Source organism: Canis lupus, chromosome 25 (genome assembly GCF_003254725.2).
Source record: "Canis lupus dingo isolate Sandy chromosome 25, ASM325472v2, whole genome shotgun sequence".
Classification (NCBI taxonomy): Eukaryota; Metazoa; Chordata; class Mammalia; order Carnivora; family Canidae; genus Canis; species Canis lupus.
This window is the reverse complement of record NC_064267.1, coordinates 16,886,284-16,899,784: the sequence shown is the minus strand read 5'-3', so window position 1 is coordinate 16,899,784 and position 13,501 is coordinate 16,886,284. Positions and strand designations below refer to the sequence as shown.

At 36.5% G+C, this 13,501-nt stretch overlaps 1 protein-coding gene across 14 annotated transcripts in view; it reads right to left on the bottom strand.

Moving 5' to 3' along the window:
• The window catches only part of ZDHHC20 (zinc finger DHHC-type palmitoyltransferase 20), an 82,804-nt gene that overhangs the window by 54,827 nt on the left and 14,476 nt on the right, over positions 1-13,501 (bottom strand). For 13 of the 14 annotated variants that reach the window (XR_007405910.1, XR_007405909.1, XR_007405912.1 and 10 more), the window contains exon 2: positions 1,550-1,576. The exons of the other annotated variant lie outside the window; for it this stretch is intronic. Coding sequence is in view for 3 of the 13 variants with exons in the window: in XM_025462725.3 (XP_025318510.1) it covers positions 1,550-1,576 (27 nt within the window). In the remaining 10 variants the exon portion in view is untranslated. The remainder of the gene's footprint in view (positions 1-1,549; positions 1,577-13,501) is intronic. 14 annotated transcript variants of the gene reach the window in all.

Here is a 13,501-nt window from a genome sequence, read left to right as displayed (position 1 = left end):
GGCTCTGTGCTCAGTGCAGTCCGCTTGAGATTCTCTCCCTCTCCCACTCATGCTAAGTAAGTAAACACATCTTTAAAAAAAATAAAAAGTAAAAGCTTAGTTAACTAAGCAAATAAAAAAACCCCAAAATCTGAATCTATAAAATAAAAAAAAAACACCCAAATCTGAATCTATAAATCAAAAAGTCTGACTCAAAAAATCATCTGTAGGGCAGCCCGTGTGGCTCAGCGGTTTAGCGCCGCCTTCAGTCCAGGGCCTGATCCTGGAGACCCAGGATGGAGTCCCTTGTCGGGCTCCCTGCATGGAGCTTGCTTCTCCCTCTGGCTGTGTCTCTGCCACTCTCTCTCTCTCAAATAAATAAATAAATAAAATCTTTTTAAAAAAATCATCTGTAAATGAATTTTAAAAAACAAACATATAAGCAAACAAACTCATTAAAAGATTCTTTGAAAGACATGGGGAAAATAGCTCCAAGAAATAATGAGACAAGTTAGATGCTCTTTTTTAAGTACTTCAGAAATTCTCTGCTTTCTGTACCTGTGCTTTCACATATAGTTTTGATTTAAAGGAAGAAAATCAAGTCAACCAAGACTGAGTCTATATTTATTCCTCAACTGTGGCTAGAATTGAAAAATTAGATTCAAGGGCAATTTGAGATTTACGTGCTTAGTGCCTAATTATTTCCAATAGGAATAAATATTTATTAATAATTTCTAAGTGTTGAACTGTTTTAGAAATCCTCTGGATTTTCATATCTCAAATCAAATTTTGTTTTTGAAATTTGATAGACTTAATATTTTAACTTGGTGAAACTGTGAGCAATGAACTTTTCCCTCCAGGCATTATCGCATTGACTATTATAAAAAGTAGAATTCCCATTCAAAATGAACTAGTAATACATTTTACAAATTTATAGTCTGGTTATTTTGTTAAAAATCTCTGAGTAGTAAAGTACTATTTTTCACAAATATATAAACAAGAGGACCATCAATAAAATTTAGGCATCATGAAACAAAATCCACTCCTCAAACCTAGCTAGAACTGGTATTAAAAATATTTTAATCAGGGCAGCCAGGGTGGCTCAGTGGTTTAGTGCCACCTTCCACCCAGGGCATGATCCTGGGATCAAGTCCCACGTCTAGCTCCCTGCATGGAGCCTGCTTCTCCTGCCTGTGTCTCAGCCTCTCTCTCTGTGTGTCTCTCATTAATAAAGAAATAAAATCTTAAAAAAAAAAAACCTTTGAATCACTACTACCAAGTGTTCTGAAGAATATACAAGGGATAAATATGTACATAAATATATCAAAGAAGTTTGAGTACTAGGTGCCTTACAAAATAACAACTATTTCAACTTATATAAATTACACAAATGAAAATATATTGAAATAGGAATAAACACAATATTATATCTCCTTTTATTTAAACTTTAAAAATACATATTTTATTTCTGCAAACAAAAACACATATAGTCATCACAAAATAAAAGTATGTGGGTCACAATAAGGATACCATAAGTATTCTACTTAAATTGAGACTTAGAGTGCCTTACCGTTTTCTCCATTTCCAGAGAGAGTAACTAGAATAGAAGAAAAAATAGTGAATAAATAATATACTTTAAAATATTTTGTTTATACATTTCAGATTGACTACTCATCTTAATACCATTTTCCAAAAATGAAATTTAGTTATAAAATGTAAATACTAATGCAAATTCAGGATTGTATGTACACTTAAAAAATCTGAAAAACACTAAAATGCTAAACATCAAATTTTTATCAACACTGTAATCACATTACAATTTTTTTTAGACCTTTGTTAATTTTAAGTCTATCAATATGGTTATATAGTTAGGTTTCCTTTAGCTCTTTCGTTAATGCCACCTACAAAATGAATAGGCCTCTCCTCTGATACTCATACTTATGTATTCAGTCTGTGAGGTACATTAAAATTTTATAAAAGCTATACCCCAGACAATTTGTGTTTTTCTATAGAAAAAAAGTACAGGAACTTATCCCTGTAACTTTCAGTGTTTTTATTCCTAGCCTAAGATGCTGGGAATTGCTATTTATTTCTTCTCTCCAGATAGTCCAATGGCTTCTAGGTCCTGTTAATTCTACTACCTACACCTCTTCAAATCTGTCACCTACTCTCAATTTGTCCCATTGCCTTATTTCAGGCTCTCCTGAAACATAATAGCTTAAAAAGACTTTCAACTATCAGCTTAACACATCTCACCACCAGCAAATCTGATGGCTGAATACTCTAACACTTCCCAGTCACTTGCAGAATAAAGCCCAGTATCTTCAGGATAACAGCTATAGTCCCTCTGTGATCTACAATCTGTCTACCCCTCCAGTCTATCATTTGCACATACCTGTGGTCAATTATCCTGAATAAATGGCAGTTTCCTAAATGCATCAAGCAGTCTCACAGGTGCTCTGCTACCCCTCCCTCTTCATCCTCCAAGGCCCAGTTTAAATACCACCACCTCTATAAAGCCTTCCTGAGTCTCTCCTTTATAGGCAGAGCAGATACTCCTTTATATTGCCACTGCTCACTCTTCCATCTCTACCATGCCACCTCATTTTTTTTTTCTAATTACGTGATAATATGTCTATCTCACCCTACTGGACTGCTCAAGTGTGGAATTGTGTCTTAGAATAATAAAAACTCTAAAAGTTATTATTACCTCTATTTTACAGATAAGTTAGCTAAGGCTCACAATAATTAAACGACTTGCCTAAGGTCACAGAACTACACTAGATGTAGTGTAGACAGATATCCGAGCTCAAGTCTACTTGGACTTGTATTCTTTCCTATAGTGTCTCTCATCTTATTCATTATTTTAGTTCCAAAGCCTGCCATACAGCAGCAATGCTTAAGAAATGTTTGCTAATTCAGCAACTATTTTTTAAAATGATTTTATTTATTCATTCATGAGAGACACACAGAGAGAGGCAGAGATGCAGGCAGAGGGAGAAGCAGGCTCCTCACGGGAAGCCCAATGTGGGACTCGATCCCAGGACCACGGATCACGACCTAAGCCAAAGGCAGACACTCAACGACTGAGCCACCCAGGTGCACCTCAATTATCATTTTTGACTAAAATGTGTTGATAAAAAAGAGGAGTACCCAGACACTTCCTTAATAAAACATATCTACTTCAATCCTCAAACCAGGATAATTTAAAGAGAAACAATACAGGAGTAGTCCCACTAAAGTTTAGAAATAAAATAAGCAAGTTCGTGGGGTTTGTTTTGTTTTGTTTTGTTTTTGTTTTTGTTTTTTTGGGAAAGCATTGTTTTAGAGACACAGGGCTTCTTCTCAACCCATCTCAGGTCAGTCTGGTAGAACACTGGTGTAGTTAGATCCTGGGCTGGTCCCCTCTGGCCTCACAAACCATTTCCCATTTATGCTAATCTACACTAAAAATATTATTTTCAATACTGCCATGCTGTGAAATGATTGGGAAGCCCTATTCAAGGCACACAATTCCGAGAAATCAATTAGTGGTATAAAAATGGAAAAGAAGCAAATGTATCACTATTTGCAGATTATAAGACTATATGCCTTCATAGTCAAAGAAAACCAACCGAAAAACCATTATAAACAACAGGTGGTAATAGTCTACAGAAATCAATAGCTTTTCAATAAACATGGAATCACCATGTAGAAATTATAACCAAAGAAAAGTTTTATTTATAAAGCCACCTAAAAATATAAAATTCCTAGGAACAGACATAACAAATGAGCAAGATCTACACAAGTGCTCCCCACAAGTCTTCCATGGGGAGGGATGCATTATCACTGCACAGGAGGAATGGAAGTCTACCTACTGCCCAGGCCTTCACCTTCTCTGACACCACTTTTTTCCTACTCTGAAGTAGGAAAGGGGGCAGGAAATTACAAGAGGGATGCCTTGTTACAGCCAGGCAAGGGGGAAATCTAAGCTTATACTCAGCCTCTGCTGGAGAAAATGGGAGCAGAGGGCAGTTTTTCCATTGTATTTGGCTGAAGTAGGGCAGTTACTATCTAGTTTTGTCTTGCTAGGTTGCCCTTTTCCTGTTTGGCTAAAGAAAACCAGCTTTTCTTGAGGCTTTTGTCTGTGTTCATTGGTATCTCCAGGTTGCCAGCTTCTCTAGCATGCAGCATAGGATATACGGGGCAAAAAGAAAACCAGGGAATTCACCACCATATCATTTCTCAGGTACCAATGTCCCCCCACCCCCTGCCCCCGCCCAGCTGAGCTTTCTCCGCATTTCAGAATCGTCTTATGTTTGCTTTATGCATAATTTCCAGGAGTTTTAGTTGTACTTAGCAGGAAAAATAGAAAGACTATGCATTCACTTGTCCTGGAACTAGAAGTTCTAATTAACAAATTGTGCCCTTTTTTACTGCTGAGTAGTATTCTGCTGTATGGAGATACCATAATTTCTTATACATTTACCAACTGATGAGATATTTGCTTTCAGTTTTTGGCTACTTGGATACTCCTGTACACCCTTTGAATGGACATATATTTTCATCATTGGGGTAAATATCTAGATATAAGATTGATGGATCTATGTTTATCAGAAACAGTCAAATTTTTCAAAAGTAGTTGTATTGTTTTACATTCCCCACCAAAAATGTATGTTTTCACGAACACTTGGAACTGTCAATCTTTAAATTTTTAGCTATTCTAAAAAACATATAGTGATATCTCATTGTAATTTTGTGTCTCCTTAATGACTAATGATGTTGAATACCGTTTCACATGCTTATTGGCCAGCCCTACACCTCTTCTTTGTGAAGTTGTGTCCAAACCATTGGCTACTTTTTAATTGTTATCTCCCTTATTATTGAATTGTGGACTCTTTATATACTTTAACAAATTCTGCAAATATTTCCTTCTGGTCTATAGACTAGATATTGTTTTTTCATTTATTTAACAGTGAGTTTTGAAGAGCAGAAAAATTTAATTTTGATGAAGTCGAATTTATCAATTTTTTCTTTTATGGTTCATGCTTTGTGTCCTATTTAGGATATCTTTACCAACTAAAGGACACAAAGATTTGCTCATATGCTTCCTTGTAGAACTTTCAGAGGTTTTATGTTTAGGTCTGTAATCTCTTTTAAAAGCTGATTTTTAAAAATATGGTATAAAGTAAGGGTTGCAATGAATTTTACTGCAGATAGACGGCCAACAGTTCCAATATTGTTAGCTGAAACTATCCTTTCTCTACTGAATTGCCTTGGAACTTTTGACAAAAATTATTAAAAATTAAGTTCATTAAAAAAAAAGGCGGGGGGACGCCTGGGTGGCTCAGAGGTTGAGCACCTGCCTTCGGCCCAGGTCGTGATCCTGGGGGTCCCGAGATTGAGTCCCACATCGGGCTCCCTGCATGGAGCCTGCTTCACTCTCTGCCTGTGTCTCTGCCTCTCTCTCTCTCTCTGTCCCTCTCCCTCCCCAATCTCTCATGAATAAATAAGATCTTTAAAGATTTTTTTTTTATTTATGTATTCATGAGAGAGACAGAGAGAGACAGAAAGAGACAGAGACACAGGCAGAGGGAGAAACAGGCTCCATGCTGGGAGCCCGACATGGGACTCGATCCCGGGACCCCAAGATCACGCCTGAGGTGAAGGCAGGTGCCAAACCGCTGAGCCACCCAGGGAGCCCCAATAAATAAAATCTTTAAAAAAAATTAAAATTAAAACTAAGTTAATATGTGTAAGGGTTTATTTCTGAACTCTGTTCTGTCTTATTGATGTATGTCCATTCTTACCCCAATACCACATGACTTGATTACATGTCACTCTTAGTAATCCTGAAATCAGATAGTGTGAGTCCTCCAACCTGTTCTTTTTCCAAAGTGTTTTGGCTATTTTAGTTCCTTTGCGTTTCCATATATTTTAAGTTCATCTTACTGATTTCTTTTTAAAAAATGCCTGCCGGGATTTTGTTTGGCATTGTGTTGACTCCATAGGTCACATTGGAAAGAATTCACATCTTTATAATAATCAGTCTTCCATTCCATGCACAGAGTGTATCTCTTCATTTTAGATTTTATCTCATCAATACACAAAACCTTGTATTTTGTTAGATTTATCCCTAAGTTTTAGGGATATTAGTTTTTTTTTTTTTTTTTTTAAACCATTGTGAATCCTGGTTCTCAAGGACAGTGTGGGACGTCTGGGTGGCTCAGTGGTTGAGCGGGCTGCCTTTGGCTTGGGGTGTGATCCCAGGGTACTGGGATGGAGTCCCACATTGGGTTGCCCAGGGGGAGCCTGCTTCTCCCTCTGCCTTTGTCAGTCTCTCATGAATAAATAAAATCTTTAAAAAAAAAGTATCGGGATCCCTGGGTGGCACAGCGGTTTGGCGCCTGCCTTTGGCCCAGGGTGCGATCCTGGAGACCCGGGATCAAATCCTACGTCAGGCTCCCGGTGCATGGAGCCTGCTTCTTCTCCCTCTGCCTATGTCTCTGCCTCTCTCTCTCTCTCTCTGTATGACTATCATAAATAAATCAAAAAAATTTTTTAAAAAGTATCACATTCATTTTTTTGTTGTTTTTACTGCTTCATTATTGGTGTATACAAATGCAACAGATTTTATTCATTTTCTTTATCTCATATTGCCCACCCAACCTCAATGAGACCAATATGATTACTGAAAATATGATTAAATAATTTTTTCACATTGCTGTCCCTTTTCTAATAGCTGCACTACATCTACTTTGTTAGATCATATATGCAGGGGTCCCAGGATCGAGTCCCACATCAGGCTCAGAACTCTTTGAGTGGAGCCTGCTTCTCCCTCTGCCTGTGTCTCTGCCTCTCTCTGTCATGAATAAATAAATAACATCTTAAAAAAAAAAAAAAAAAGAACAGGCCAGATGTCTTTTTCTTTTTCAGATGTCTTGTGAAATGTACTACATTCTGGATTTTTCTGTTTCCTTTTCATTCCTTGACTTCATCCTCTGACCCCTACCAAACTTCAAGTCTAAAAGTTTAAATGTAATTTGAGAGTGGGAGGGAGAGAATGAACAAGAATACTCAGATATGAAGTATTTTGGGCACTGCTCAGCAAATCAGGAGGTACATTATTTAGGTATGTCACTATTAGCAATGCTATATTTGGGTCAATTGTCAAGGTAGTGACCACCAGGTCTCTCTTTTGTAAAGATACATTTTTCACTTTAACAATCATGAAGTTTTTTTGTGGGGTAAAATATTAGCAATATGTGAATATCTTCTTCCCCAAAAACTTTTCACCAAAGGGTTTTTAGCATCCACTGATAATCTTTGCCTGAATCAATTTGAAAACCACCTTGAAAAACCCTCTATTTCTTTTTTTTTTAAAATATTTTATTTATTTATTCATGGGAGACAGAGGGAGAGAGAGAGAGAGGCAGAGACACAGGGAGAGGGAGAAGCAGGCTTCATGCAGGGAGCCTGACGTGGGACTCGATCCTGGGTCTCCAGGATCCCGCCCTGGGCCGAAGGTGGCGCTAAACCGCTGAGCCACCAGGGCTGCCCCTCTATTTATTTCTAACTTTTAAGCTGGCATTCTTCTGTGAAGAGCTTTCAACTGGGGATGAACTAGAGCTTCCTAAAAAGGCAGCCCAGAAGCTTAATTATTTCCCTTTAATTACCTATTTTCAGGATAGGATGTTAGTGTAACATTCAACTCCGCTGTTAGCAAATAAATTTAAATTTTCTCTTTCTGAATATCAATAAGGAAACATAGATTTTTATTTATTTAATGTGCCATTATTAACTACATTCATTCTTTCTTATGTTCCAATTGTCTCATCTTTGGCCAAAGCTCTTCCAAATGACTCCTGTATTCTCGTGAATCATCCCCATTAGTTTTTGAGTACTTCCTTGCTGTCTAGCACAAGATGTCCCAGGTTCTTTATATTTTTTCCTGCCTCCTCACCTGAAATTAATCATTTCTCCAAGAGGCAGTGTTTTTTTTTTTTTTTTTCCTTCAAAGTAGGCTCTACCTTCGATATGGGGCCTGAACTCATGACCCAAGATCAAGAGTCACATGTTCTATGGGCTGAGCCAGCCATGTGCCCTGCATCTGGTTTCTTTTAATGATTTTTAGAAACCAACCCTTGAATACCAGATGCTCATAGCTATTAGAGTTTCACTGCTTTTAAGGCCCTTTGGGAAGACATTGTATAGTAATTTAAGTTTTCTTTGCAGTTTTAAAATTGTGTTTTGTTTTGGCTTTAAACTACATCCCATTAAGGAGTATGATATTCAAAAGGCAGTTAAAATGATTCTTTCCTCTGTGTATAGTACCAACTTCACATAAAATTAAGTTCATTTGTTTCCATGATTCCAAATTTTACAGTTTGCTTTTCCTCTTCTTCAATTTTATTTTTTTAATATATAAAAAATATAAATGGTTTAAAAGTCAAAACTATATAAAAAGGTATACAGAAAGGCCTGGACTTCCTTTCTTACCCCCTCATCCCAGGTAATCATTTTTATTAGTTTGTTTTATCCTATTTCTTTTTGCAAAGCAAAAGTAAATACAAGTAAAAATGTATTTCTAATTTTTTCCTTTATATACCTATTCCACACCTTGCTTTTCTCACTTAATGTACCCTAGAAATCACTGTATATCAGTACACAGAGAAATCATTGTGTTTTAAAGCACTGCACAGTATTCCATTGTGTGGGTGTTCCGGTTATATAATCAGGCCTCTATTGATAGGCATTTGGGTCCTCTCCAATCTCTACTGTTACAAACAATGTGGCAATGAATAACCTTATGCATGTGTTGCTTATTTGTGGAAGTTTGTCCTCAGTGTAGATTCCTAATAGTGAAATTACTGGACCAAAAGTTAATCTGCCTTTTTTTTCCCAAATCCCTGTTATAGAGGTTGTACCATTTTATACTTCTACCAGCAATGCATCAGACTGCCTGTTTCTCCACTGTATTTCCAAACATTTTTTATCACAAGGTAATTTTACTTTGCATTTTCTTATACATAAGAATAAGCACCTTTTCAAGTGTTTTACGAGCCATTTCCTTTTTTTTTTTTTTTTTTCCTGTGAACTGTTTATGTTATTTATCCATTTTTTTCTATTGGGCTTTCCTCACTTCCTGGTTATAAGATCATCCACCCATGTTTCCTTCTAGCACTTGATTGCTTTTATTTTTTACATTCAAGCGTGATCCATTTCGAAATGGCAGGTTCCAGAGTAGGAAAAAGTATCAGATAAGCCTGAAAAATTTTGTATTGCCATAAAAGAAGGAAGGAATAAATGATGTGGACACATCAAAAGGATACAGAAAACAAGCTGAAGAGGCTTCTACTGGACAAATCTGGGACAATTTGAGCAATAAAATGACAAATTATAATCCATAAAAAAGGAATCCATGACAGTGTGCAGATGTAAATGAATGACTCATTGAGGAGGGAAAGCTCTTCCTTACAGCAGAATTCTAACTATTAAATGTAGAAGTTCTAGAATTACAAAATCCTCATTTGAAAACCAGCACAATAATAACTGTTCCAAGCAAAAACACTCAGTAGATGCTAAAAAGAGTAAGTGAAAGTAATCAGAGACAGATTTACAGAGTCTCAAGGTATTTCCCACAAAGACACTTGTCTCAGGTTGGATTCTCTGGAATCAGATGCTGAGACAGAGTTTGGGTACAAGCTATCTATATACTTAGGAGAAACTAACTGCAGTGCGGGCTTATCAAAACTTTGGCCAACTAGCAGAGAGCTCTAAAGCAGCCAGGCCCCTTCTCACTCAGACACTAGTATAGGCTGGCACAGGAAGGGTGTGACCTTGGGTGAAGTTAGTCATGCTGAAAGACCTGACAATTAGAAGCTGTCTGCTGACCACACTTGCCACAACTGAGGAACAAGTCCTTCCTTGAAGGATCTGTGGTATATCCAGGTCTACCAAATACTCATTAATTACAAAGAAAAATCAGACCTTTACAGAATGGAGAAACTTGGCAGATACCACCTCAAGTGGTGACTAAAGTTAACAGTCCTAGAAATGCTACAATGACGGAGATCACTTTTGTGGTATTCTTGCTAAAAATGTACATTTTGAATCTAGTCACCAGGAAATATCAGACAAATCTAATTTGAGGGGTACTCTACAAAAGGAGCCTGTACTCTTCAAAATTGTTACGGTAACAAAGGAGAAGGCAATATTGAAGAACTCTTCTAGATTAAAGGACACTATAGAGAAATGGTAACTGCAGTGTGTGATCCTTGGCTGAACCGTGAAGCAGAAGGGACTAGTGGGGCACCTGGTGAGATTTGAGTAAGGCTTACAGATTATGATTTTTTTTAAAGACTTCATTTATTTATTCATGAGAGACACACAGAGAGAGGAAGAGACATAGGCAGAGGGAGAAGCAGGCTCCCTTAAGGGGAGCCCAATGTGGGATCGATCCCAGGACCCCAGGATCACGACCTGAGCCAAAGGCAGATGGCTCAACTGCTGAGCCACCCAGGTGCCCAGGTTTACAGATTAAAGTAGTATTTCATCAATGCTAATTTCCTGATTTTGATAACTGTACTCTAATTATATAAGAAAATTTGTTATAGAGTGAATGTTTTTGTTCTTCTCCAATGTTCATATGTTAAATCTAATGCCCAAGTTGATGGTATTAGAGGATGGGGCCTTTGGGAGGTGACTAGATCATAAATGTGAAGCCTTCATGATTGGGATTAGTGCCCCTTTAAAAGACCTCAGAGAGATCCCTTGTCCCTTCTGCCATGTGATGATACAGTGAGAGGATGGCCATCTAAGAATCAGGAAGTGGGCCCTCACCAGGCAAAAAATCTGCTGGCATCCTGATGTTGGACTTCGCAGCTTCCAGGACCATGAGAAATAAATTTCTGTTGTTTATAAGCCACCTGGTTTGTGGTATTCTATTATAGAAGCTGCTATAGAACAGACAGATATAGGATCCCTGGGTGGGGCTCAGCAGTTTAGCGCCTGCCTTTGGTCCAGGATGAGATCCTGGAGTCCCGGGATCGAGTCCCACATCAGGTTCCCTGCATGGAGCCTGCTTCTCCCTCTGCCTGTGTCTCTGCCTCTCTCTCTCTCATGAATAAATAAAATCTTTAAAAAAAAAAAAAAGAACAGACATTTTTGTTCTTAGGAAATATCACTAGGTATTTATTGGTAGAGGGACATTATATCTTCTATTTAGTCTCAAAAGAGACAGAATGAATGATAAAGAATGTATAGCAAATAAAAATATTTAGGGAATCAGGGTGAAGGATATATGAAAATTCTTCATACTGTTTTTTACAAGTCTAAAATGATTTTAAAATTAAAAGTTTAAAATATAAGAAAAGAAAAAATAAGATTTTATCAATTTGTACTTTATTTTTAGAATATCGTGTGAGGTATGGACCTGATTTTATCCCTCACCAAATACCTATCCAGTTTTCCCATCTGTTCCTCTATGATTTGAGATGCTACTTTTATCATGTTCTAAATTTTTATAATTATTATTTCTGGACATTCCGTTCTGTTCCATTGGCCAATATATCTGTTCACATACCATAATATACAATTGTTTTTATAACAGACTTTATTTTTTAGAACAGTTTTAGATTCAGAGAAAAACTGAACAGAAAGTAGAGTTCTCCTAAACTCCCTACTCCCAACAGTTTTAATTATAGAGGCTCTGTGGTTTAAAATATGTTGAGGTTTGCCACCTTTATGACTTTTCTTTTTCATGGTTTCCTTGTTCTTTCCTGTTTATTTTTCCCTATGGCTTTTAGGATCAACTTGGGTAGTGCCAGAAAAAAGAAAACTTATTGGGAATGGAATTCAATTATACATTAACTTGGGAAGAACAGAAATCTTCAGGACGCCTGGATGGCTCAGTGGCTGAGTGTCAGCCTTGGGCTCAGGGCATGATCCTGATCCCTGGTCCAGGAACCGAGTCCTGCATCGGGTTCCTTGTGAGAAGCCTGCTTCTCCCTCTGTCTGTGTCTCTGCCTCTGTCTCTCATGAATAAATTAAAAAAAAAAAAAAAAAAAGAAATCTTTGTAATATTGAGTTATTCTATACATGAACATGAAATATGAAATGTCTTTCCACTTATTCAAGTCTACTTTGTGTTTTTCATGAATGTTTTCCTCTTACAGGTTTGGCATATTTCTTAAGTTTATTCTTAAACATTTTATCTTTTTGATATAAGTGGAAAAGGAGACTTTTCGTCCACCATGTTTTCAAACAAATTATTATGTATATACAGAAATTATTGGTTTTTGTTTACTAATTTTGTATCCTGGTTTTTGTTTGCTAATTTTACTCCATTCTTTTTTGCTTAGGCATTCTATTGTTATTAATCCTCTTGGCTTTTCAACATATACTATCAGATTATCTGCACACAGAAATAGCTTTCCCTCTGACTTTCCAATGTTTTATGCTTCTAATTATTTTCTCTTGATTGAATATGGTAATTGATTTTGTCAATACAGTACAATGTTACTCAGCAATGGACATAGTAATAAGCATCTTGCTTGTTTCTGGTTTTAATGGAAACTGATCAAGTATTTTGTGTGTGTGCAACTTTATTCTAAACCACTTATTCCTATTTTATTAAGCCCTATTTAAAACAAGGAACAGATTTTGGGATTTTTCAAATACCTTTTCATCACCTATAGAAATAATGATTTTTCTTTCTAAATGATGAATTTAATAGCAAAAAGTAGAAGAAATTAGCTATTACCCTTCCTATCTACTGGTAACACCACTTTTCTCAGAGGCACAGTCCTGTCAGTACTGATCTGCTCCCCATGCCCCTCCTCCCACCCCTATGACCACTATTGGGAGCTTTGTTCCCAAAGATTAACAACTATCTAAGTCTAAAAGGATTTAAATGAAAAGAAGATTTCTATGGTAAAAACTATAAAACAAAAAAAAAAAAACCAAAAAAAAAAACTATAAAACACTGATGAAAGAAAGTGAAGATAACACAAAGAGAAATGGAAAGACATTCCATACTTATGGATCAAATGAATAAATATTGTTAAGATGTCTATATTAATGAAAGCAATCTACACATTTAATGCAATCTCTATTGAAATGCCAATGGCATTTTTCACACAACTAGAACAAACAATCCTAAAATTTGTATGGAACCACAAAAGATCCTGAATAGCCAAACCAATCTTGAGAAAAACAGAACTGGAGGTATCACAATTCCAGACTTCAAGTTATATTACAAAGCTATAGTGATCAAAACAGTATGCTACTGGCTTAAAAAACAGACATACAAATCAATGGGAAAGAATAGAGAGTCCAGAAATAAATTCATAATTATATGGCCAATTAATCTTTAACAAAGCAGGAAATAATATCGAATGGGAAAAGACAGCCTATTCAACAAATGGTGTTGGAAAAACTGGACAACTACATTCAAAAGAATGAAACCATTTTCTTTCTCCATACACAAAAATAAACTCAAACTGGATTAAAGACCTAACTGTTGAGACCTGAAACCATAAAA